Here is a 27,700-nt window from a genome sequence, read left to right as displayed (position 1 = left end):
AGCCAGCGAAGCTTTTCATTTATTTTCAAAATAGCGTTTATGCGAATTTTCCAAATCTTTTTAACGATAAATTTTGTTGATCAATATTCAAAGATTAGTAAGAGGATGTATTTTATATATATTTCTTTTTTTTTTTTTTACAATTCATTACCATTTGCATTATTATTCTTATATGGTGTTGTTGCTGATATATTGTTTTAAATATTATTATTGAAAAATATAATAAAACAAAACGAAACAAGATAAAACAAAGGAGAAAAAATACAAAAACAAAAAAAAAAAAAAAACAAACAAAAAGAAGAAACAAAAAGGATTTAAAAACGACCACGCGTTTGACAAACGTTACAAGCGCCCGCTCACCTTGCACTGAATGCGAACGAACTTATTATGGAATGTACAAATTGTTTTTTATCCGTCATTTATATCTCGTAATACGATTTCTTTAGATGAGCGAAATTTTTTCATTAGTTTCCCTTTTTTATTTTCTTTTTTTTTTTTTCAAACCGTCACCTTTCTTTCTCTAATTCTCTCTCTCTCTTTCTCTCTCTATCTTTTTCTGCTGGCACGTAGATATAATAAAGTTGGTCATTTTTTTTTTTAAATAATTATTCCGTGACCATTTTCGAATCCGACGAAATTGGTTAACCGCAAGATAGTCTCAAATGGAAAACGAAATAATTTTCCTATCTCATTTTTGTAAGTCGCTCGTTGGGATTTAACTGCTGGCCTTTGCAGTAAATCCGACCACCACGTGCACACATTTACATAAACATTGTTAACACTTTCCTCAGAATTAATCAGAGATTAGTGCAAAATGTCGTTTCTGTTCTTTACGTCCAGCAGCCTTTCAATTGACTTAATACTATCATATATCTGTAGTTTTCTTATTATTTTTTTTTTGTTTATTTCATTTTTTTCCATATTTTCCACTTTTATTTTTTTTCTTTCATTTACTTTAATACATTCACGCTTCTTCTTTATCTTCCCCTTTCGTTGACTTTATTTTTTTCAATACACATCATTCTTTGTCCCTCATTGCATCCATCCTCTCTCCCTCTATCTCTTGGTTGTACGAATTCTGTTTGTAACTTTTCTTTTTTTTAATTTCTTTGTTCTTTTACAGAACCATTACTACTGTACAATGACCAACCATGTGTGTATTACGCTGTTTAATTACATGCATAATATATTCAAACATTTGTTGCTGCTGGCCTTTTCCTTATTCTTCTTCTTCTTCAATCGTAAACAATGTATCTCTTTTTCTTCATTTCTTCGTACACCTCCATCGCATGCTGTATGTATACTGCCACTTCAATTACGTTTAATATTATATAATTGTGCTAAGTATTCTTTTATGAATAACATTCTCATCTTTATACATTCAGTAGAGCCGATTACTTTAATTGATAATTCAATGTCAAACTACGCTAAGAAATGATTACTATACAGTGAAAGAGAAATGTGTGTTTTTTTCGTCGTGGGACATGGGGTATTTCTTGATTTTTTTTTTTCTTCTTCTTTTTTCTTCTTCTTCTTTCCTCTATGTTAATTCCCTGTCGCCTGTGTGTGTGAATTTTTGTCACCTTTGTATATATTTATATATATATTTTTTCTTATTCCCTTTTCATATTAATATTTTTTATATTTCGACTTCCTTTCGTCAGACCGAAATAATAATTATAATAATAATTTCCATACTTCCAAATAATGTCATTTCGTATCTTTCGACTTGTCGCAGCCATTACTTGCATCGCAATACTTCCGCTAAGATACAACACATCTTTCACATTTGAATGATTTGTGTAGACGTTATTTTTAAATGCACGAGTTCTAACATTATGGTAGTTTGAATATAACATTACAGAAGTATGCGCAAGTGATAAGGCGATACGGATCATGAACGGAGATTAATATGTGTGTATATGTATCCGTGTGTGTGTGTATGTATGTATGTTTGTATATATGATTAAGTAAAATGTCGAAACAAAGTTGCAATATTTTAATAGTTTTAGGGGAGCGTTGTTGGTTTGCAGGCGACAAGTCTTGCATTCTTGCCTCTCTACGTGCTGTTTATTTTGTGTACAAATAGATGGCAACGATGAGACCATAGAGACCCAATACTTCTGCGAAGATGAGAATTAAGATCATACCGACAAAGAGACGAGGCTGTTGTGCAGTGCCTCTTACACCCGCGTCTCCCACAATACCAATGGCAAATCCTGCAGCTAAACCAGAAAAACCTACGGCTAAGCCAGCACCCAGGTGGACAAAACCGCTATAGCAAAAGGAAAGAAAAGAAATTTCGTTAATCGTTAATACATGCGTTGAATAATCAGGTTAAAATATCGATTCGTAGTTATACAATCGTTAAACCCTTTTTGTTTACTTGCTGTATTAAACTGTTTAGAAAGTTTTAATAGCTTTGCGTAAAGTATGAACAATGAAAACATTTTATCATATTTATGCTAAATATAAGAATAAGAACTGTTATCTTTAATATAAGCCTAATCTTAAATACATTATTAGTTAGTTTTAAACTAGTAATAAAGTAGTAATAAAGTAATGATAAAAAAAAGACATCTACTTCTAATAACGCTAAATATGTAAGTCATATCTTTAAAAATCACAACGTAATATTAAAATGGTGTTAAAGCGTACAGCATAAATATATATAAGTTTTATCGACAAAAATAAAGAATCTAGTACTTACTTATAGAGACGGTATTTAGGTGGTTCGTCTAGATTACCGGCAATAAGAACTGCTACTACCAGCCCGTAAATGGCAATAATACCCGCCATGACAACAGGAATGATCGATTTCATAATAAGTTCTGGCCTCATAACAGACATCGCTGCGATGCCAGTACCTGATTTAGCTGTGCCATAAGCTGCTCCCAGAGCTACAAATAATAAAACAAATGTATTCCCCCATTTTGTCATCATAACCTCACACATTTATATTCAACACAATCAAAATGTTGTATTATTTCCTTAATAAACAAAAAAAAACAATTAAACATTATCAATAAGATTTTCATAACACCACAATTAAAAGTTTGAGAAAAAATTGTTTGATTTCATTTAAAAATGGAAAAGATGTTGCTAACAATATAAATGTTATTAATTAGATCAGAAGTAACTGCATAATCATGACATAGTCGTAGAAGTCGAATTTTTACAATCGTAAATATCGATATATCGATTATCATTATTATATCCTAAAATCGAAGAATCGTTTTTAAAAACGAATTACAAAAATGGCATAGCATGATTGTTAAATGTTGATTAAAAAAGAATTATATAAAAATATACAAGAAAGGAATATATAAGGTAAAAAGAAATATATATATAAAACAAAAAGAATGCAAAAAGGTTGATCGATGACGAGCATGTTACGCCCAGAGAGACTGGAAACCCGGAGTCACATGAGTCTCACGTTGGCAGTCACATGATAATCATGTAAGTCCCCGTCCCGTGAGTAGGGGGGCGTGGCACGATTGGTCCCCCCATTTTTTGATATGGAATACATTAAGAAGCAAAAAAGAAAAAAGAATATATTAATTTATCCCTTATAGAAGTAAATTGCATGTGAAATGTAAAAGTACTGTCCGTTTATAAAAAGATTGTTCCTCTTCTTTAAAAAAAAGAAAATAATGAATACATGGAAAAGAAAATCACTAGATAGGAATTTAATTTAAACAGTAATAGGCTAGTAATATTAATCAGGGATTAGTCTAGTTATTTGAGAACACTGTGGTCCAATTGTATAAAGAAGAATAAGAATAAGAAGAAGACGAAGATCATTATTATTCGTATATATATGTATATCCATCCCGGTGTCTCCCTCATTCGTGCCTCGTGTTCGATATCCTTTTCCTCGTGTGCTGCCGTCGTGTTCCATTGAAGATAGGACTTCGGCGCACACGAGAAAACGGATTCGTATTGATTTCCTCGATAGGAAGCCGAGAGATTCTCGTGGCTCACTTCCCAGAAAGCAAAACTCGATTGCCTTCTATTATCCTTCCTTCCTTCCTTCTTTTACTCTTTCTTTCTTTCTCTCTCTCTTTAAACTAGACATTTATTTTTCAAACATTGGCATAACATTTCAAAATATATCATAAAGTTTCTCGTGTTACAAAAGAGCATGTTACAACTCAATGATAAGGATGATAAAATACGATACATAACTATATATATCTACTAGATCAATTACTAAACAAAAAGCCAACTACAACTGTCGACAGGGAAACAAAAAGTAATGCTTCTTCTTATCGAGGTCAACGAAATTACGAAATAAGAATTTAAAGTCTAACTGTAGTAACTGAAGGAGGGAGGGAGGAAGGAGGTAGGGAACGTTCTGTTCTTTTTAATGATGCATACGTAAAAGACGGAGAGGAGACAGAGAATGAGAAGGATAGAAAGAGATAGACGTATGGTTGGATAGAAGAAAGAGGAATCTGTTTTAATGAAGAAGAGAGTTTCTTGGATCATGTTTTCAGAAGATTACGAAATTGACGATCTACATGCGCAGGAAAATGGCGCTTCAAATATCGAATCCGTATCCTTGGCATCTTCAGCTAACCGAGATTAGAACTTCTCTGCCGTTGCTATGCGCATCGAATAAGAGAGAGAGAGAAAGAGAGAGAGAGAGAGACTGAATAAGAGAGACAGATAGAGAAAATAAGAGAGATAGATAGAGCTAAAGACACGTCGTATTTTTCCATTTCCTATCGTTAAAAGGACGACGAGCAACGAGTCTTATATGCGTCTTCTTCGTCGTTGCATTCGAAGGGATTGAAAGATACACGAGAGAGACTGAGACAGAAGATATATATATATATTGAACGATAGAAAGAGAGAGAGAGAGAGAAAGAGAGAGAGAATCTAAATTACAAGTATCGTTTCGATTGTACGTCGTTCGATTAAGCGTTCTCTCCGTCAACCCATCCATTCGTTCGTCTGTCCGTCTGTCCGTCCATCCGTCCGTCATTTTATTTTCTTCACGTCCTTCGTTTTTAATTCATCCACATTCGATTGTCAAATAAAAAAATGTGACACGTTTTAGAAAAAAAAACCCCCTACGATGTAAGAACCTTGTTATCGATTGGACGAAATATGGGATCGATTTTTCCAAATCTTGCGCGCTTTGGGTAGATAAAATGGCGCGTTAGACGTTTCCCCAGATTCCCCGGGCACATATATAGATACACGCATATTTATATAGAATGATTATACGTGATTGTGTGTTTTATCGTTCGTTTATTAAATAATATTTTATCGTGCACGTCATCGTCATGATGAGTCATTTAAGGTTCGGAGGATTTGGTTTTTATTCAGATAGAAATATCGAAATATTTTAGTATCGATTAATGGTTGACAGTAAAATATATCATGGTTATGTATGTATGTATATATCTATGTGTGTGTGCGTGCGTGGGTGAGAAAGAGAGAGAAACTTACCGGAAAATATAATGGCAGAGGCAGCGCCCATTACACCGAAAAAGGGCCCGTAAATGGGTGCGTCCTCTGAAAACGTACTCATCTTGTGTGTTTTGTGTGTAGAATAATCTTCTATCTGTAATTAATTGAGTACGTCTCTACGGACTCCTCGTTCAATAAATGATCGCGAGTATTTACACAAGTTGTCGGTTGAATAATTCGCGGACCGTCGAACGAAGAGCGATCTTCACGCACTCACTTCGCTAGACTAGTGCCACTGTCAAATATGGCCTACCGTATAGTGGCGCGGGTCATGTGACGAGTGACGACCGATAGAGGAAGCTGTTCACTTACCGAATAATGTATTCGCGATTCTTATTGGTCATCCAATAAGAGCTACCGTACAATCAACCAATCATCGATCCTGTCTCTTCTCATCGACATGACGTCAAATACTTTACACAAACGCCATCTAGTCTAATGATATTTCATTCTATGCGCATGCGCACATATTTTGGAAGCGCGTGACGCGCGCGCTTCCGATTCCTGATCTACGCCTATGCAATATTTGGGAATTCTACCTGGAGACGCTTGAAGAGAACTAATTTACTTATACGTATATATTTATGCATACATATATGTATAGGTATATGTACATGTATTCTTGCCTTGACACAATTTCATGTTTCTAAATTTTCATTTGCTTTAAACTGTCATCAATTGATTTTATTTACATTACGATAGAATTTTTGCAATATATTTTTCTAATCATTCATGTATTAGAAGATATATAATAAATTAATGAATAGTTTATTCATATTATTTTGTTCTTATCTTGTATCAAATTATTATCTACCTTTTCCAATTTAAATAAAGTAATTATCTCGCGATCGTCTTATCAGATCAATGAACGTGTAAACGTTTATCGCAACTGCGTATCGAATCACACATATGGGTGAATGTAGGACATGTTTATATGCTTGTTATTTAACATCTGATCTTATTTAATTAACTAATAAGATGCAAATATGAGTAGATAATTGTATCATAATTTTACTTTATTTTAATTTGATGTTTAAATGTTATTATATTTTATTGTAAAATTAATTTCAATAATAAATATGTGGATAAATGAGAACGATAAGTTTTATTCATTGTATATGTATATATATTGTTTTTTTATTAATATTATTAATATTATTTATGTATGAAAAATTGTTTAATAAATTGTTTAGTTTACGCAAAATAGAAATTTATTCTATAAAATATAATTTCTGTATTCAAGCCGACGCCTTAGTTTCGAACACGTGATATGTAATTTTTAGCGGAAGTTGTAGGGGTCGCATGTTTCACTGTACTACCAATTTGAACAATAAAATCAACGTGCTCTGCTATTTTTTGTTATATTTTGAATTAACTTCTAGGAACACAATGAAATTCTCTTATAAGGTTTGATTTTATTTTAATTTTTAATATTTAATTATTATTTAATTATTATTTAATATTTATATTGATAGAAAATTCATTTTATATGTTAATAGTTTTTCCTAACCTCTTTTCAGTTGTTTAGTTTATTATGTATACACAGATAAATACTAATAAACGCAAATATAAATTAATTAATAAATAAATATAATAGTGAAAAATAGAAAATATTATATAAATTTATGTAAATTGTTTATGTGTATTTTATTTTTATAATAACTTTTTCTAACCTATTTTTATATTAGTTGTTGAATTTATTATATCTACTTAGATATCAATATTGGTATTATTAATAATTAAATAATTTGTTAAATGATAGGAAAATATTATTTAAATTAATATAAATTGTATTTTATATTTTAAAGTTCAATAATTTACTTGGTACGGTCTACCGTAAAGGAAATGTAATTTTCTCTCTGGATGGATCGTCTGTTATTAGTCCAGTGGGAAATAGAATCTCTATTTTTGATTTGAAAAAGTAAGTATTTAATATATTAATAGTAATAGCTCTAATATACTCACAATAATAATTATGCGCTTATAAAAATGATTTAGGAAACTAGTAAATATTAAAATCGTTTTATTTCAGCAACAAATCTACGACTCTTCCAATAGAAAGTAATTATAATTATAGCACTTTAGACATTTCTCCAAATGGTTGTTTGTTAGTCGCAATTAATGAAGGTAAAGCATATACAAATAAATTTACTTTTCTCTTACATTATAACAACATATGATTACAACAATGAAATTAATAAACTACAAGATGAAATTGTAATTAATTAAAAAATTTTATTTACAGAGGGAGATGCTCATATAATCAGTATGATCAGTAAAATGGTGATACATAAATATAGATTTAAATTTCATGTCAAATGCGTTAAATTTTCACCTAACGGGAAACACTTAGCTGTTTGTAAAGGCAATAATGGTAATCACGTATAAAAGAAACATAATATTCTTATCCCTTATTTGTATTATAATAATTGAATGATTTATGTATTTGTATCTATAATCTTTTCAGTTTTTATTTTTAATGCACCAAGTCTGCAATCAGGAGAATACAATCCATTTATAATGGAACGAATATTTCATGCAGCTGTCGATGACACTACGTGTTTAGATTGGTCTTCCGATTCCAACCTTTTGGCTGTTGGTTCCACAAATTCTTGTATTCAATTGTACAGTTTAAAAAAATGGGCTAATTTTAAATCAATTATGCTTGGTAGTCATCGTAATAGTATCGTAGGGTGTTTCTTTGGAAAGGATAGTTATGACATAACGACTGTTGACAAGTATAGTATTAATTATATATTTAATAATATTTTTATGGACTATTTATAAAAAATAAAAAATATATTATTTATAGAAATGGACAAGTTTGCTGTTGGCAATGTACCATTGATCCCAAGGATTTAGTGCTTTGGAAACCACCGATTAAAAAAAAAAGAAGAAAAATTGATAGCGACAATGAAGATGATGTAGACTTGGATAAAGTTATAGAAAAAACTGAAAATCTGTTAAAAACTTCTGAGACTAAATTATTCAAATTCCGTAAGATAAAAATTAAAGAAAATTTTATTGAAATTTTTAGTAACACTTTAACATGTGTAATTTCATTTTAATAAATATAATATTTTAGCATCATTTGAAGAAGAAAATGGTTCTTGTTCTTCTTCTTCTTCTTTTGAAGAAGGAAAACGAGAAAGAGAAGTAACAGAAGAAGAAGAAGTAAAAGAAGAAGAAGAAGAAGTAGAAGTAAAAGAAGAAGAAGAAGTAGAAGCAAAAGAAGAAGAAGAAGAAGAAGTAGAAGTAAAAGAAAAAGAAACAGAAGAAGAAGATAATACAAAAACGTTGAAAAAATTTACAAAATTACGTTATAAGAGAATTGCACGTCATTTCGTATCACCAAAAGTAGAACAACAATACCCAAATAATATAATATTAACGTCAGCTGCATATCATAAAGATTCTCATATTTTAATAGTAGGATTTAATAATGGTACCTTCTTTTTATATGATATGCCTGATGGGAACGTGATTCATTCTTTAGAGTATGTTCTTTAAATATTATTAACAAAATAATATTATATTATTATTTCATTTCTTAACTTAATCATTTCTGTTTTATCAGGATTTCTCAACAAAGTATTTCCACTATTGCGATAAATCCTACTGGAGATTGGATAGCTTTAGGATGTTCAAATGTAGGTCAATTATTGGTTTGGGAATGGCAAAGTGAAACATACGCTATGAAACAGCAAGGACACAGTAACAATATTAATTCTTTAGCTTATAGTCCTGATGGACAATATATTGTTACGGGTGGAGTAGATGGAAAAGTAAAGCTATGGAATACCATGAGCGGATTTTGTTCTGTTACCTTTAAAGAACACACTTCCGAGGTTACAGGAGTTTTGTTCAGTCACAACCGTAAATTCATTGTTTCTTCTTCGCTGGATGGAACTGTCCGAGCGAACGACTTAACCAGATACAGAAATTTTAAAACTTTAACGTCATTTAAACCGATACAATTTTCTTGCGTGACGTTAGACTCGAGCGACGAGTTCGTTGCTGCCGGAGGTCAAGATTTCTTTTTTGTTTACTTGTGGAGTATTAAAACAGGATCATTATTAGAAGTATGTTTAATTTCAACAAATTTTTCTATCACCTAAAAATCTTGATAATTCCAAGACTATTCTATGATAATAATTATTCGTTTAATTTTTAGGTATTAGGTGGTCACACCGGACCCGTTGTTAGTTTAGCTTTTAATCCGAGTTTGGCGAGCTCTGAATTGGTATCTGTTTCCTGGGACAAAACATTGAAAATATGGAATACTATAAAAAGTGATTCTACGCATGAGACGATACAGTTAAATGCCGAGGGTTTGTACGTCACTTACAGACCTGACGGGGAAGAAATTGCAGTTGCTACTTTAAATGGAGAAATTTCATTTTTCGATTGTAAAACTATACAACAAACAGGCAGTATCGAGGGCAGGAATGATTTAGCCAGTGGTAGATTAGAAACAGATATGATTTCAGCTAAAAAATCTTCACAGGCTAAGTACGCAAAAAACATATTTTTTTTCATAATATGATTTTAATTCATTACCCTGATTGTTAATTTAAAAATTATATTTTATTCCAGAGCATTTACTTCATTGTGTTATACTGCTGATGGCTCGTGTATATTAGCTGGTGGACATTCTAAAAACGTTTGTATTTATAATGTTAAGGAAAGCATATTATTAAAAAAATTTGAAGTCACACAAAACAGGTCTTTGGATGCGGTAAACGTATGTATTATTATAATTATTTACCCCTAAGACTATAAAAACGTGTGAAACTCGTGATACGACTTGAAACGATATGAAACACGGGTCCTACTCGTTTATTCAATTTTTGTTATAACATTCTGTAATGAATAAACTATTTGTTTCAATAGGATTATATAAATAGACGAAAACTGACTGAATTTGGAAATTTGAATCTGGTTGAAGAACGTGAAGAAAATGAGGGTGGTAACGTGACGTTGCGTTTGCCAGGTGTTAGAAGAGGCGATATGGCTAGCAGAAGTATGAAACCGGAAGTCAGGGTTTATTGTTTACAATTTTCTCCAACAGGTAAAATTAATATTAAATATTATAAATATAATACATGCTCTTTTTTTTAAATTGATTTTGTTATTAAAATAAATTTATTAATTAGGACAAGCATGGGGAGCAGCAACGACCGAAGGTTTGCTGATATATTCGTTAAATACCGAATTTATGTTTGACCCGTTTCAACTGGAGATTGGAATCACTCCTAACACTACCAAAGAAGCTCTTTCTAAACAGGAATATGCAAAAGGTTTGTATCTTATCAAACATTTATAATTATATTTATGTGTGTTAATAATAATTAACTTTAAATAAAATGTGTTTTCATTTTTCAGCATTGATGATGGCTTTGAAACTAAATGAAAAATCTTTAATAAGACAAATTTTAGAAGCTGTACCATACAAAAATAGTAAGACTATTTAGATATTCATATTAAATAAGAAAATTAATTTATTATAATCAATATTTGTTATATTTAATATTTTAGTTAAACTGGTTATAAGTTCCCTGGCTGATACTTATGTAGAGAAGGTTTTGAAATTCATAACAACCGAATTAGAATCAACGAGACATATACATTTTTATCTTTTATGGATAGAAGTGATATTAACTAATCATGGACATAAAATGATCACGATCTTTCAAATGCCGTTACTGTTAATGTTGCAAAAAAATATGCAAAAAATGTACGACGATTTGAGTCAAATGTAAGTTGAATTGAATTATTATAGAACAATATTACATTTCCATTGAAAAATAAAAATATCATTTTAAACATAATTTCTTATATTGCAGATGTGATTATAATCAATACACGATAAGTTACATAAGACAAATGGGAGAAATAAAGGCTGCTAAATCTAAATTAGAAGATAATGATCCGAATAGTGATGAATCCGATGATTCATTATAACACTCATGATGATATATCTTAATACATGTAATATAATTTTAACTTTGTATATAAAAAAAAAATGAATGTAAATGCATCATATATAAGAAATACATAAAAATATTTTTTTTATGCGAAATCATTTCAATTTTTCCTAATCTTTATTTTATTTAAGAAAATTTAGCGTTACGTACACAACGAATGTGTATATTGTATCATTAGATTATTAAAATATATAATAATAGTAATAATTAAAATTTATAAAGAAATTTCTATACGGATCGCTAAGTGTGCCAAAACAAAGTCAATTAATACTGAAAATAGTTGATTGACGTGGCATTAAAAAAATAAACTTACAACATCATGCTGCTTTTTTGAATAAAAGTATTGGCCAATATAAAATTACGAATAATAGAAAAAGAATAGGAAATCCTATTCTGCTGTAACGATCTATTTTATGCGATCTAGTTCTGGAAGGAAATAACGGAGATGTTTCGAGATCGAGCCAAGTATGTAAAAGATTTTTGCTTCCTATTCGTTTGGCCTTATATTTTGGTGCATACATGGTATCGTAATCCCAGAATCCAAAATTTTGCCCTTTGTCTGTTGAAATTGACCGCTGAATGAAATAAACAACTTGATAAAATAATGAGAATATTTAAATGTACACGTACCGTAACTTAAAACGTGACATCTTTTTATATCATGAAAGATAAAAGGAAAAAAATAAATACAAACTGTTTGAAAACTTCGAGGCACGATTGATGATTGTAAATCACTTCCGAATTGATAACTAGTATTTCGCAAATCTAGTACTTTGACTACCACGAATTCTCCTAAAGCAGCAAATACAAACATCATGCAACCCGCCATCCAAAGATCCAATGCCTACAAATGAATAATATTGTTAATTTATTCTACAAAAATAATTCAATCAAATTAGAATATATAATTAACAAATTATTATCATCAACATCATCATTATCATCATAATCTTACTTTAACATAAGCAACCGGAGGAATATCACTTTTCAATCCAGTAAACATTGTCACTAAAGTAAGCATACTTGTAACTAAAAGAGCAACACGTCCAGGAATAGCATCCAAACCCAACCAAAAGCTGAACCAAGATAACATCACGACTAACGTTGATGGGGCAAACGTTTGAATCAAATGATGTCCGATTTCTCTCTCAAATCGAAACAAAACGACCAACCTTGAGAAATTACCTAAACGATATTCGGATTTTCATATATTTATATATTTATTTTTTCTATTAGAATTTAATTGAATTCTATCCAATAGAATCTCATACCATTCTTTTCCAACATATAATGAGTAGTCTCTTCAAAGACAACAGGTTTTCCTATATTGTATTGTAATAATTTTAATTCAGGATTAACGGTTACACCACTGTCGTCCCATCTCAAACGTAACTTTTGACTGTTGTAAGAAACTGGGAAAAGAAAATCTGCTTTTAAAAACAAATGATAAAACGATTAAAATGATTGTGTTCGTTGTTGTTTATATTACAAGTTTTGTCGCGTTACGTGACAAATAACTATTATTCTTTTCAGACACATTATTTATAATAAATACATTATTTGTGTTAAACTTACAACTTTCAATGTAGATAGGACAAACTTGTATGTCCATCGGATAAAGTTGGAATTCCATTTGACACGCTATTATCGCGTGCATACGTGCTGAATATCTTACTGTTTTGTTTCTGTAGAGTGTGACCGATGAAAACTTGCGATTTAAGGTAGCGATTTCTGCGAGACAACAATAACAATAAACAGCATTACACAACTTGTCACGATTATATTGTTGTGTCATGAATATATAGGAATCAATCACTCGTATGAAAATATTTTAAGTGATTTTTAATCAATGACGATATAAAAGCAGCAGGTGTATGCGTATGTGTACTATTTTTATATACGAAAACTGCTAATTTCATCGAATCGTTAATCGGCAAATGAGTGTGGTCAAATTAAAATCATTCTGAATACAACAAAATTGAAATATAATTACCAGATACTTTTGAATTCAGGAAATATGGATCGGGTTGCCAAAGATTGTCAAAAAATTCTGGTGGAAATGTAACGTAATCGTCACCATCTTCGAATATGTCATCCGGCATGTAAAGTCTTGATTCGGTCCAACTTTGACGAACGAACATGTCTACTCTTTTAATTTAAAAAAAAAAAAATAGAAGAAAAACAAATCAATAATTATATGATCAGGACAATTTATTAGGTTGGATCAAAAGTTCGTGCGTTTTTTTCAAATGAATATTTCCAAAGTAAAGTTTCGATACAATGAACGTAAGAAATTTGAGTTCATTCTAATATACGAAAATTTACCTAAAATCCATGTCCTCGACGTTGATCGAATTAATGTCCACGACAAAAATACTAAAATTCACTGTCACCGGTACACCCTTCTTTGACGGTGGTCGAATTTCTGAAACAAAATAATCAGACACGATTATTGTTGTTCCAGTTTTAATGATATCACATTTATTCATGTATCGGGGTACCAGAAAGTTTTTTCGTATTTGCAATCCTACAATTATGAATTTGTAATGAATATTTTTTCTAAAGGGTTTTTTTTTTTTGATTAAATTGTTTTTATATTAAAAAATATAATAAAACTTTATGGTAACCATGATATATTGTTAACGAACCTTTAACGTAATGATCTGGTAATACGACTCTTGGTTTCATAACATTTTTCGTCTGGTTCTTGATATTGTTTCCTTCGAAAATGCTAAAATTACATTGAGTAAAATATCTTTTTTAATTATTTAAAAAAAAAAAAAAAAAAACAAAAAGAAATAGACAATTTTTAGAAAAAGAAATATTTCTCCTCGATAAAATTATAATAAATAAAAAATACGAGATAAAAAGTACAACCTGGTAGAAAAGACTTCTTGCAAAAGATTTAAACAATAGTGAAGTAAAATGATTACAATCGTAGTACACTTCATCTTTAGAACCTCATAGAACTGTCAATGTCTTTCGATCGACATTTCTAACTAACTCGAAAGGCGTGCCAATTAATTCATTAACCGGTCACTTATATGCAATCTATTTCAATTGCAGGTATCGTAGTTACATTTCGACATGACAATTATTATTTTGTCATATTATGTAAGAGATAAAATATTCTAGTTTTCACTTGGCAGAAACACAAAACAAAACATGCCTACGATTAAATATGCTAAACAAAAAACAATTCCAAAATGGTGCGAACGCTTATAAAACCTGTTGTATAATATTTTGATTTCGAAGGAAAGTACAATTTTCGAAAGTATATTTCTTTGATGAAAATAGAAATTATTTAAGAAAAAAAAATAGTAAAAAAGAAATATAAATATATTTTTCAATTATCAAATAATCGAACGAAAAAATAAAATATTTATTTGGATACATTGTAATTACGAATTAAAATATTGTTCAACGTTGTTCTTAATTACTGTCATTGATACGAATTTTTCAAGTATGTAGTACAAAATTTGTATAATCGGATTAATGCATATTAAAAGTGTATTTTAAAAAAAAAAGATACAATTTTAACTTTGGTGTACTTTAAAGACCCATTATAATACAGTTTCCTCTTCATTGATATCATTCAAAAGATGAAACAACGGTACATGCTTATACCAAACTAAACTTATGTTAGATGTCACGTGTCTTTCGAAAAGTCGACCTCAATCGATGACCTCGATGAGTCCTATAGATTTTTTTTTTTCCTTTTAACTCACACTTTTTTATCATGAATTTTTACAAAATCAAAACGGTGAATGACATGCTGTAGTAATGATTGTCATAAAAATATTACGAATAATATGACAGCATGGTTGTTGTTGTTGTTGTTGTTCATGTTCGTTTCAATACTTGAATACCATGAACCATGCTTCTCGATATTTGATTTTTTTATATTTTAATTTTAATTAATATAAATAATCATACTTCAAATATAATTCCATCTATTGTTATATTTTCTGTACGAAATTTTTCAAACATAACAATTTCATTTTTACAATTGTATTGTAACGAATAATTTGTATCATTAACAAAAAAAACAAAAAGGAAACAGAAAATGGGACAAATTATTTGATTACACTTTCAATTTTATGTTCATTAGTAGACAAATACTTGTTCTCTAAAGTATTATCCAACAGGTGTTTCTCTCGATAATCAATTTCTAATTGTAAATTCAAAATTCTGTTAGAAAATTGGGTCAGAAGATAAAGAAAATGTATTTCTTGGTGAAACCTCGAAAGAATCTAAAAAGGATATCACCATCATCATCGTCTTTCTCACGATCCAACGGGGTCGTCTTGAATTCTCGGTGTTTTTGCCTGAAGCCATATTACAAACTTTTAAAAGACCAACACTTACACGTGCACACAAAACTTACTATTGCACAATAATATATTTCATATTAATAAATAAATAAATAAATAAATAAATAAATAAATAATTAAATCGATCAATCAATCTCACAGTTAATCAATCATTCAATAATAATAATAATAAAAATAATAATATCAATCATCACAAATTCATCATTATAACAAAAATAAAAATAACGTTTTACTTTTCTCGATTGATTTCAATCCCCAAAAAAAGCAAAAGAAAATAAGAAATAAAATACAACTAACGGTGTACAATTTATTTCTCTAAGTATCGAAAATATTTTATCTTCATAGTAAACCGTTAGATTATTCTTACACGTTTGAGTAATTAATTATCTTTTTATTGCCCATCAAATAAGGGAGAAAAAAAAAACCTTTGACGTGGGTTTGTAATAATAGTCGGGAGAAAAAAAGAAAAAAAAACCAAAATTTATAATCTACGTTACTACTTTGCCGATGTTTATTTAACATCCTTTCTTTGAAACATTTGTTGGATATTTAAAGTGTAGGAGGAGCAACAGATGTAAATACTGTTTCACTCGTTGAAGAGATTGTCAGGAATGTTATGGAACTTGGTGTAGAAAGTTCACTCGCCCGATGATTTTCTTCTCGTATGTATTTGTCCCATTTATGTGTGCACACTCTTCTCTATCGTTCTTCCCCCCCCTGTTCCCCCCTTCTCCCCCGCCCCCACCCAATTCACCATTCAGAAATAAAAAAGGAAGAAAGAGAGAGCAAAATCTATTCAGCAATAAAGTTAAGAATGCAAAACGTCAATTTAGAAATTTTATTAATTCCTACGAGACACGTTTATATTTTTTCTTTCGACAAATAATCATGAAATTTTGTTTTCACCGCATACAACGTTCGACCTTTCGAATTAGATTAATCATTTATCGTTGTTATTAATCATACTCTATCGCAATATTTCAATACAAAATTATTCCTTTTTATATATCACGTTAAAATAATCATTTATTTCTTTTTTTTTTTTAAGATCGTTATTATAGGAGAATATAATAAATGATCGATAGAAAATATTTTATATTTGAGCTGGTTAAATATTTAAAAAAAAAGAAAAAAAAACAATTATATTTAAAAGGGTTGTAAGAAAAAAAAAAGAAGAAGAAGGAACAAGTTTTAACGTGGAAATAATTATGTCGTTGTTTCAGTTGAATTCGAAACAGGAAAATAAAAAACAGTTGGAGAAAGTGCGCATGCGCATCGAGCATGCGCATCCGATGCACAATTTGTGTACGTCGAGATGCACATGTGCATATGCATTTATTAAAATACATGCATAAATATATTTGTTCACGTAAGTTTGTAAAAAATCAAATAAACGCGACAATAATAATAATAATAATAATAATAATAATCTAACGTTCGAATTTTGTAATTTGTTTGAAAAATTTCTTTTCTATTAATCGATGAAATTTTTTCTCCTTAAACATTATACGAACTATAATAAAGATTATGTTGTTTTTTATTTTACTTTCGGTAGGATAAGGGAAAGTACGTGTTATTAAACAATAACTTTCACGAGAATTTACGAATAATAAAATTATTGTTCTCGTTTTTTTGTTTTTTGCTTTGGAGAATAAGGAAAACAACGTCGGATCAATTTTACGAGATGAAAGAAGAAACCCCCCCAGAAAAAAAGAACAAACGATAGGAAAAATAGAGAAATGTTGGAATGTAAAAAAGAAATGATGCAATCGAAGTAAACAACGTAATAATAATAATAATTCAAATTATTTTTCTCTTATACTTCCTTGTCCACCATATTATCAATAAATCAAATTAAATCTTTGTCAAAAAAAAAGAAAAAAATCATTTGAATATACATTGTCAAATATACAACGGAATGTCGTAGTTTAATAAACGATTAGGCGTGCAATCTTGTTTATTTTCTAATAAATGTTCATTCTCGTCATGCCCGATGTTCAACGAGCCGTGAATTCTCGAGTATACCTCTCAGGTGCATTTCCGTGTTCATTCATGAAAATAAAAAAAAAGGATCAACGAACTCTGCCATATGTTTTTCTTTTTTTTTGTATCCCCCCCTCTCTCTCTCTCTAGACCAAAATCTATTAAATAATATTATACAAATGAAATTTGTTTCATCGTAAGAAAAAATGTGTATTATATTTTAATTATCGGTGTTCGAATAGACTCGCAGAGTTAAAAATTTAAATGAAACAATTCACCGTCGTTTACGTTGTCATTTCAATTTTTCTGTAATTTTTTTTCCCCTCCCCTTTCTCTTTTCATAAAATAATTTATTTAAAATTCAATCTTATTATCAAACAATACTGTTCCAAAATTTCAAAACATCGATGAGAATCAAATAAAAATTGGATTCTCGATTAATCATATATAACCAATAAAATAAATAAATAAATAAAAAAAATATTATACTATATATTATAATATAAATTATTTATATATATATAATTACATAAAATATCTAAAAAAATCTCGATTAATCATACAGTTAAATTATATTATTCTATAAAAAAAAAAAACCCAATCTCTTTTATATTTCTTTGTATTCTATCTTCACAAGACGATAATAAATAAAAATAATGAAATATAATAAAATTAACATCGAAAATGAACAATATCAATTATTTCGATTGTTGTTTTCATGCGTTCAGGTTTAATCAAAAATCTGTTGTGTTAACAGGTTAACAGGGTAATGTTACACGATCGAATTCGATGATAGAAGAACACCCACAAGACACCCCTTTTAGGGTGTCGTATTGATTTCTATGATGGCGGCCAACCCCGGCGCTTGCCACCCTAACAGTTTGCCGAGAAAACTGAAGCAACGTTGGGGGCTCGTATCACTCGCGCTTATTTCCAAGTTTCAATGGAAACTTGTGGAATAATATTAATACGTATTATTAATTAATCATTTTCAATACGAACAATTTAATCGTCATTTAAATATTTAAATATTATTTTATAAATATATATATATATACAAATATCATTGATAATAAAGTTTTGCACAAACAAATTTTGGATATTTTAAGTTAATCGATAAGAAATGTGAATTGTGAGTATAGTTTAACGAGGGGGGCGGGGGGAGGGGCTGGATGAGTTGGAGGAGGACCCGGTTTAGTGCATACGGTCATTCACACGAATGAAAATGGATAAAAATAAAAACGAAAGGAAGAATCTAAGTGACAAGTCGTTCGAAACGTAGTTCAATGAACTTTGCGTTTTAGAAAACAGGTGTTTTTAAACTTCTTTGATCCATATACATAATACGCGAGTGTTTGTGTATGTGTGTGTGTATGTACGTGTTGCTAGCACGTTGAACCGGTATTAGTGATATATTGAAATAAAAAAGGAAAGAAAGAAACGTGCATTGGTAACTCAAGGTTGTGTGCGCGAATTTGATTTGATTAAAAAAAAAAAAAAAAAATAAATAAAAAGAAGAAAAAAGAGTTTAATTAATTTGAGTAAGTATCTTTTATATTACATTTTTACATAATGTATATACATATTTTTTTTTTATTTTCTTTCGCAATTCTTTTCTGTACATTCTTTTACTTTCTATTTTTTTTTTTGAATTCTAAAGAAGCAATCGAGTTCTCCCGAATTTCGAGTGATTAGAAAGGTGCTTGAAAATGAATTTAAAAAAAAATAAATAAATATCACACATCTGACACTTTTTTCAAACGAAATTGATGATCTGGGGAATACATTTTTCTTTTGGTTTTTGGTCCTTTTTCTTGTTTGTTTGTTTTCTTTTTTTTTTAATTTTTTTTTTAAGCATTTCTCCTAAGATTGTATTTCGTACTCTCTCTCTCTCTCTCTCTCTCTTTTTTTATTTCTCTTCTTTCTCTTTTTCTTTCATTATAACTTTCACCCGGATATATATACTGTTTTATACACGTATACACACACTCACACACACACTCATAGAAATACACAGAGATATGCTTTCTCGTGAGCATAACTGCCTTTTTGAATCTACGCTTCGGATCGATAATGAAACGAATCAGACGTCAAAATAAATTTGCATAATTGTAGTTCTTGGTTTTTTTTTTTCTTATTCTTTTATTTTATTTTATGGAATTTTTTCTTTTTCTTCTTCTCTCGATCTATTCAAATTACACTCATATTTACATTGTCATTAAATTATATATTTTTATATTCATTTGCAAATGTCATACGAAAAAAGAAATGATTTTAAAATAATATTATACAAATGTATATATATATATATATATATGCAAATTTAAAATGATTGAATTAAACTTGAACTTTTAATTACGCGTATAAAAATATTTTGTTCCTTTTTTTCCTTTCCAAATAAAAATAACATTACGATTTAATTTGCATGGATAAATTTTTGGATTAAACGTTATTAATGAAAATATTACAATTGAAATTGATATATTTCATTTGTAATAATAGAAATGTAATTAATAGTAAGATAAAAACGTGTCATTTATATCGACATGAGAAATTTCACTTTCGCATAAGTAATTTGTGCTATCTAGTATAAACTTAAACTATCTTTATACGGAGACACAAAACGTACACACCGGATACATGTATTAGCAAAGTGGTTTTATTTAATCCATTGAAGAGAAATCTTCTCTCTTACCAACCTTATACACACTAAAGATACTCGTACGAGTTCGAAGACAAACGATAATAAAGATGAAGGATTATAAAATAACGTCATCTACCATTTTAACACATGACTAATAAGTAATCGTAAAATAATAATATGTCATTATAATAAATGAAAAAAAGAAAAAAAAAACTACTCAAAACTTTATTTCAAACAATCGTTTGATAATTTAATTAAAGGAAGAAACTAAGAGTGTACACTTTCTGATTCGATTATAATGTTTTAAATGTGTGCTGTGTATGTTAGTGAGTGTATGTGTGTGTGGATACTATATTTTTAGAATTATTAATATTACAAAAATATAATATCATTAGTTTTGATCCCATAATTAAAATCCTATGACAAAAATATCAAACATATTAAATTAAACATTTAATTAATAATTAAACATTTCATTGAATAATATAAAAATCCAATATAAAATTAATTTAAAATTATTAAAATAAATTCACAAAGATAACATTAACAATTAATAAATTGATTAATAAATTAACAATTAACAATTGGATAAAATATATATATATATATTATTTAACTATTATTATATTATTAACTCTATATTATATATATATATAAAAATAAATTAGAAAAAATTAGAAACAAAAAATTAGAAATCACATGTCAATTCATAACACATACATCAATATGTCTATAATAAATATACAAGTAAATCAATATACATAATATTATTTATATTAATTATTCCTTTTCAATTGTATCAAAGTCGTTGAACAATAAAGACAAAATAAAAAGAGAAACACGAGTTGAAATATTGAAAGGAAAAAGAAAAGAAAAAAAAGAAAAGAACAAAATTACAACCTCAGCAAATATTTCTTCTTGTTAGATAAAATAAAAATGCACACGTAAACGAGATCATAATAATAATAATAATAATGATGAAACTTAAAGAAAGGAAAAAGAAACCAATTGAAAAGAAATTTGCTGTTAATTTGACGAAGTTGTCAGTGACAGTGATTGAATATTTGCATTTGGTGCACGGATTTTGTTATAAACGAGTATATTCTCCTAGACATTGACATCGAAAGTTAGTAATATAGTTTGATTCAGTAAATAGAAATACCATCATCAATTATAATCGTACAACCATAATCATCGTATGAAAACGTTGATAAAAGGTCTGGTGACGTCAACCATAGGATCAACTTTTATACGTGAGTTTTTTGAAGCGTCATCGAAAAGGTCAAAGGTTCTTTTCCTACACAAAAGAAAAGAAAAAAAAAGGAAAGAAAAATACTAAAGAGAAAGAAGAGTAATCGAAAAAAAAAAGAGAGAAAGAAAAATATAAAAATCTTATTAGACAAATTTTTTTATTCGCGAACACGTACGAAAATGAAATAATAAAATTAATATTAAAATAATATTAAATTTTAATATTAAATTAATTATTAAATAATAATAATTAATAAATTAAATAATTAATAATTAATAAATTTAATATTAAAATAATATTAAATTTTAATATTAAATTAATTATTAAATAATAATAATTAATAAATTAAAGAATTAATAATTGATAAATTTAATATTAAAATAATATTAAATTTTAATATTAAATTAATTTTTTCTATTTTAAATTTTATAATATATTTTAAATTTTAATATTAAATTTAATATTAATTATAAAAAATAATGAACTATATTATATCGACGACAACATCATCATGCATTCATCATCATCAATTGCAACGATTAGTAGAAATAATATCTCGTTTTGTCTCCTTATATACGTTCGCGTTCGTTGTCATAATTTACTTCATAATTTTATTTATAATTACAATCTTTCTTTCCTTTTTTTTTTTTTATTTAACAATTTTGATATTTGATTTTTTTGTTTCTTTGATTTATTGTAGTATTCTTAAAAAAATAATATTTAAAAATACACACATACACACACACACACTGGTTCGAATTTTTTATGTGGAAGATTTTTTCTATTATTTTTTTTTCTTCCTTCAATTAATATAGAAACTTAGTATTAAACTTAGTATTAAATGGTAAACATTGTATAGAGTAGATATACAGCCTATTTATGGAAAGCGAAACTTAATAACGGCTAGATTCCAGAGAGGATGTTGGTCAAGAACGGTGAAACCGATCGTAGTTGTTATTTTTGTCGTTGCCACCGGTTTTCAATTTTTTTTTTAATTTTCTATCCCATCAAATAATTTATTTACTTTATTCAAGTATACCTACTTCTTGTGTAATTTTTTTCCTTTTTTTTTTTAGAAACAAACTTTACAGATTAGTACAAAGATATTGAATTTGATATATTTTGTCGTTGGATACTTTTCATCGATAGTTACTGATTACTATATTTTACTTCAATTAATTTTCCTTTACCTTTTATTTTGATTATTATATCGATAAAATTGATATATCACTTTCCAAGAATAAATTAAATGAAACTAACAAATTGGTATTCAGATACTTTGTGAATATTTTTTTCTTCCATTAAATATTTATGTAGAATATTATTGTTTTTTCAAATAAAAGAAAATTATTATCTACTATTGGAATATTTTTCAAAAAATATTAATACAAAAATTTGTATATTTCAATGTGAAATATTTGTATGAAAATTGTTTCTGATAAACATTAGAATTTTATTTTTTAATAAAAGATTATATTTATTTATTTATTTATTTATAACATATAATATTGTATATTTAAAAAAAAATGAATAATTGTTTTAATAAGAGAATACAGAATTGATAAATGATAATATATTAATCATTATTATTATTATTATTATTATTTGTTCGTTTGATGTAATATTAATAATTTATTTTTTTTGTTATTTTTGACTTTATTCATCATTCAAAAGCACATATCGCGAACTGGTATCTAGAAATGGCTAGTTTATTGATCTAAAAGATTCTCTGAGAGAAAGGTAGTACCAACCACTCTCTATCGAACAACTTTTTCTTTCGTTTCATTCTACCATGAAGTGTATCGACTCAACTGATATCGTTAACACGTACCAATTTATTTTGTAAAAGTAATTTCACTCCTATTCTATTCATTTAAATCGAATAATTATCCCAATATTCATCATTATTTCGTACAATTTTTTCTAATAACGAAGAATCAAACGTTACTTCTCATTTTTCCTAATAATTGTTATCAAAATCTAATACAATACAATACAAATTCAACCAATCAACAATTTTATATAATATTAATATTTTTATCAAAATAATTGTTATCAAAATCTAATACAATACAATACAAATTCAACCAATCAACAATATATTTTCAATATCATTTTTAAACGTCAAATTTTTATCGATCAAATGTACCGTCGTTCAATTTGTAAAAAAAAAAATTGATGTTAAATATTTATTTACTAACGAAATTTTTAATATAATATATAATATATCAAATATTTCTAAAATATAATAATACATAAATATTTAATAATTAAATATATTATAATAAATATTTTTAAAACTATCACCAACGTAATCGAATACGATTTGAAATAATATTTTGAAAAATTGTTGATTTTTTCTATGACTATATATAATAATAATAATAATAATAATAATAAAATAACAGTTAGTTTTAGAAATAACTATTGTTTCTGGGTAACAAATTGTTCAAATAGTTGGGCGGTAAACGTTATACGATCGTAGAAATCTTTTCTTTCTTAAGAAAAACGGTAAAATAATCTTCGAACACGTTTACGATCTTTCTCGGCTACGCAATACACTTTTTTCTTTTTTTATTTTTTTTTATTTCTATATAACACTATACCGTTTCGAGAAAACTGCATACGATACAAATACCGTCCTCATTTTCATAAACCCGTGTACTGATTTCAAAATTTGCAACTATTCGAATAATTTGTTTTCAATTTTGAATGAGAAAAAATGAATTTTCCATTTCAAGAGAAAACAATTTGCGAATATTGATACAATTTTTAATTCCACCCGAACATATAAATTTTTCGTTACAAAATCCTGATCTGAGACACGTATTAATCGAAAGTTAATTAAAAAAAGAAAATAAAAGAAAAGAAAATTAAATGAAACTCATGATAATGAATTAATGTTATTTGAAACATTTGGAAATATATTTTTGCGATATTTTAAAAATAATCGTATATTTATCCACGATTGCGATTCTAGTACCCAGAACTACGTGTCAACCTGCTAAAATGTTTGACCAAGTCTCTAAATATTATTTCATTTAATTCATATTTAAACTAACATTCCACAATATTCGTTTCCTTGGTAAATTCAATGACGTCAAAATATTTCAGCAACAGTTTCATAACACGAGTAAGACGAAACCCAACGAAGAAAATATAATTGAAAGAAAGTAAAATAAAATAAAAGAAATAATAAAATAAAATAAAATAAAATAAAATAAAATAAAATAAAATAAAATAAAAATAATAAAAAATATATATACAAATTAAATAATAATCACAAATTTTGTTCTAATTGTGTGTGTGTGTGTGATACGTGAATATTTTATTAAACAAAAATAAAACTATAAAACAAGTTTATTGATAATTATTTAAAAATTATTCTTCGTTCGTGATTGAATTACATTAACGAATAACGAAAGAATGATTGAATTCGTTAAAATGTCATTAATTCAATTCTGTCTTCGGTATACTAATTGCAAAGTCAATGACAGTATAAACATTTAATGTTTTATCTACGAATACCATCGTTCCTATCGAACGGATTCAATGAGACAGCAAAATTGGCTTAACACTAATTAAATTCTATCTCGAATGTAAGAAACTTATTATACGATGATACTAATCGATAGAAATGTTACGATAGAAAGTTCATTTTACAAACTTTTTATTTACTACTTAATATCACATTTATGATTTTTTTGTCGATTAACATAAAAGCGTTATACACATTCAATTCTATAGTCTCATTATACTTTAATCTTCGATTATTACAATTTTATCTGATGAATAATAAAAAAAAAAATACGACGAATGATTTTTAAAAGAAACAAAATTTAAAAACCTATCGCAAATATCGAAATAAGTAATTAACAATTTTTTATATGAAGTCAATATTGAAGAAAGTTTTGTAAGAAATAAATAAATATAATGATTATTCAACAATTAATTATTAAACAAAATAATGATTATTAAACAATTAATTATTAAACAAAATAATGATTATTAAACAATTAATTATTAAACAAAATAATGGTTATTAAACAATTAATTATTAAACAAAATAATGATTATTAAACAAAAGAAGATTACAAAAAAAAATAATGATTATTAAATAATTAATTATTAAACAAAATAATGATTATTAAACAATTAATTATTAAACATAATAATGATTATTAAACAATTAATTATTAAACAAAATAATGATTATTAAACAATTAGGATAATAGAAAAACGAAAGATAGTTACGTTTATTAAAATACCCCCCCCCACCCTACCCTATTCTCATCACCCCCACCCCCTTCTTCGAATTATATGTCAAGCTTATTATTACCTGGATCCTTGACAAAAATATACATAGAGAGTGTACAACGTGTCTTTTAACGTGATAAACGAGGTCGTCGTAAAATGCACGTCTCCACGCCATTTCTCATCGATTTGAAAAGTGTTTAAGAAGACGAGAAGGGTACACGCGTACTCGTTTAAACACATATTCCACTTCTTAAGAAAAATAAAGAAAGAAAGAATGAAAGAAAAGAAACAAAATATAAAAGATAAGTTATTCCTATTAGTGGCATAACATTTCAACATTTTTTACAAAGTAACATCTCAAAATGTATAATAATTTTGTTGTTTCTAGAATACGTTTGAAAAATATTACTAGGTCATACATTTTTATTTTGTTAACAAAACTAAAATGATTTTTATATATTTTTTTTGTTTGTAAACCAATTGTCTTGATTTCTTTCCTATTTGTTTTTTTTTTTTATATTTCTTTTTACGTTTCTACACATTTTTATCTTGTTCACATACCACTCGTTAAAACTAAAATGATTTTTATGTATTTTTATTTTTATTTTTTTTTTAAACCAATTGTCTTGATTTCTTTCCCATTTGTTTTTTTTTTATATTTCTTTTTACGTTTCTACATGTAAATTTGAATTATACGATCGTAGAAATTTATTACTTCGAAGTTTACTACACCCAACGAACGGTACCTAATATCGAATGTAGTTTTACATTTTCTTTTATTTTATTTTATTTTTTTAGTATTAGACTACTATCTTTCTATTTTTTGACGCAAATTTTTCCTCGTTCATTGCTTACAGATAAATAACGTATTAGTAATGTTTCTTTTTTTGTTTCTAATCGAAGATTAGACTTTTTCGTTTATATAACAGAAGATTGTTTTATTATTGTTATTAATAATATTAGATTGGAATCGTATGTTTAGAATGCAACCATGCCTCATTACCATGATGACACACGTCTGTACTCTTTTACTAAAGTGTGACACTTTCCAAACTCCCATGAGATGTTGAGATACCATAAGCAACCGAAAGCAAAGTCATTCATTCGAAAATATAATTATTATAAATATTAACGATATAATATTTCTCTATACATCATATTAATTACCATCATTTCTTTCTAACAATAATAATAATAATAATAATAATAATAATGATAATCGAAGATAAATGTAATATAAAATATTAATATAACAGGTCACACAATTTTCATGAATTTTAATGAAATTTTTATTTAATATTTTATGCAATTTAATTTGGAAAAAAATTGTTTTTTTTCAATTATCAATTCGTATCATACTAGAATCAATTATTATATCACAAGATTATATTTCCGTTATCGTTTTTCATCACCCAATGCAATTTCTCTTTCCTTAACGAGGATATAAAATACAATCGGTTAGTATAGTTATACGTTCAAAAGCCACCGTTAATATTAGCAAACATAAACTCGAGTTAGGATCTTCGAAAGAAGCTAATGGGTTTTTACGATAGAAAATAATGATTAGACGAGTTTTAAATGAAACTTTCTTTACAATTATCGATCTTTTTTCAATTTTAACTAGATTTACATTTTGAGAAAACCATGTGTAATATATTCATAATTATCTTCAATTTATTTTATAAATATTATAAATATACATTTTTTTTATATATGCCATTTACATTTTTTTCAGTATAACACACATGAACTATGATCCCTT

General features: G+C 27.6%; 4 protein-coding genes across 6 annotated transcripts in view; 2 read left to right on the top strand and 2 right to left on the bottom strand.

The window, feature by feature from the left end:
* Positions 1–1,234: 1,234 nt before the first annotated feature.
* On the bottom strand, positions 1,235–5,750 carry LOC122524402 (V-type proton ATPase 16 kDa proteolipid subunit). Its single transcript, XM_043646681.1, has 3 exons — positions 5,461–5,750; positions 2,711–2,900; positions 1,235–2,275 (listed from the first exon to the last, which is right to left on the bottom strand). Exons 1-3 carry the CDS (start codon positions 5,540–5,542, stop codon positions 2,071–2,073), a joined length of 477 nt encoding a protein of 158 aa, XP_043502616.1. The 5' UTR covers positions 5,543–5,750; the 3' UTR covers positions 1,235–2,070.
* A 1,021-nt stretch (positions 5,751–6,771) lies between these two features.
* Positions 6,772–11,524, top strand: LOC122524169 (periodic tryptophan protein 2 homolog). The gene is made up of 15 exons (XM_043646273.1): positions 6,772–6,888; positions 7,290–7,402; positions 7,514–7,608; positions 7,727–7,855; positions 7,949–8,219; positions 8,294–8,478; positions 8,708–8,978; positions 9,059–9,563; positions 9,656–9,993; positions 10,078–10,225; positions 10,375–10,552; positions 10,638–10,781; positions 10,867–10,941; positions 11,020–11,239; positions 11,328–11,524. The coding sequence occupies exons 1-15, from the start codon at positions 6,784–6,786 to the stop codon at positions 11,443–11,445; spliced, it is 2,895 nt and encodes a 964-aa protein (XP_043502208.1). The 5' UTR covers positions 6,772–6,783; the 3' UTR covers positions 11,446–11,524.
* Positions 11,525–11,566: 42 nt separating this feature from the next.
* Positions 11,567–14,437, bottom strand: LOC122524168 (glycine receptor subunit alpha-1). 2 transcript variants are annotated; one of them, XM_043646271.1, is made up of 9 exons: positions 14,346–14,437; positions 14,117–14,199; positions 13,794–13,893; positions 13,462–13,616; positions 13,044–13,199; positions 12,740–12,880; positions 12,424–12,653; positions 12,163–12,312; positions 11,567–12,043 (listed from the first exon to the last, which is right to left on the bottom strand). In XM_043646271.1, exons 1-9 carry the CDS (start codon positions 14,417–14,419, stop codon positions 11,786–11,788), a joined length of 1,347 nt encoding a protein of 448 aa, XP_043502206.1. In that variant the 5' UTR covers positions 14,420–14,437; the 3' UTR covers positions 11,567–11,785. The 2 variants fall into 2 exon arrangements, with proteins under 2 accessions (XP_043502206.1, XP_043502207.1); XM_043646272.1 differs by having other exon boundaries at positions 14,117–14,188; positions 14,346–14,432.
* A 4,241-nt stretch (positions 14,438–18,678) lies between these two features.
* The window catches only part of LOC122524082 (elongation of very long chain fatty acids protein 4-like), a 17,554-nt gene continuing 8,532 nt past the window's right edge, over positions 18,679–27,700 (top strand). For both annotated transcript variants that reach the window (XM_043646162.1, XM_043646159.1), the window contains exon 1: positions 18,679–19,326. The gene's annotated coding sequence lies outside the window, so the exon portion shown is untranslated. The remainder of the gene's footprint in view (positions 19,327–27,700) is intronic.

Source organism: Polistes fuscatus, unplaced genomic scaffold (assembly GCF_010416935.1).
Source record: "Polistes fuscatus isolate 324 unplaced genomic scaffold, CU_Pfus_HIC Scaffold7, whole genome shotgun sequence".
In the NCBI taxonomy this organism is placed as follows: Eukaryota; Metazoa; Arthropoda; class Insecta; order Hymenoptera; family Vespidae; genus Polistes; species Polistes fuscatus.
The sequence above is the reverse complement of the archived record's forward strand: the minus strand, read 5'-3'. Positions and strand labels throughout refer to the sequence as shown.

Bases quoted from the DNA above. Each gene is read 5' to 3' on its own strand.
- LOC122524402 (XM_043646681.1), bottom strand. From the start codon at position 5,542: ATGAGTACGTTTTCAGAGGACGCACCCATTTACGGGCCCTTTTTCGGT. The intron at 2,901-5,460 runs GTAAGTTTCTCT...TATTATTTGTAG, and splicing joins CTCTGCCATTATATTTTCCG to CTCTGGGAGCAGCTTATGGC. The intron at 2,276-2,710 runs GTAAGTACTAGA...CTTTTGCTATAG, and splicing joins CCTAAATACCGTCTCTATAA to CGGTTTTGTCCACCTGGGTG.
- LOC122524169 (XM_043646273.1), top strand. From the start codon at position 6,784: ATGTTTCACTGTACTACCAATTTGAACAATAAAATCAACGTGCTCTGC. The intron at 7,403-7,513 runs GTAAGTATTTAA...GTTTTATTTCAG, and splicing joins TCTATTTTTGATTTGAAAAA to CAACAAATCTACGACTCTTC. The intron at 11,240-11,327 runs GTAAGTTGAATT...CTTATATTGCAG, and splicing joins TACGACGATTTGAGTCAAAT to ATGTGATTATAATCAATACA.
- LOC122524168 (XM_043646271.1), bottom strand. From the start codon at position 14,419: ATGAAGTGTACTACGATTGTAATCATTTTACTTCACTATTGTTTAAAT. The intron at 13,200-13,461 runs GTAATTATATTT...GTTGTCTCGCAG, and splicing joins CCTGAATTCAAAAGTATCTG to AAATCGCTACCTTAAATCGC. The intron at 12,044-12,162 runs GTTTGTATTTAT...TATTTCATTCAG, and splicing joins TGCCTCGAAGTTTTCAAACA to CGGTCAATTTCAACAGACAA.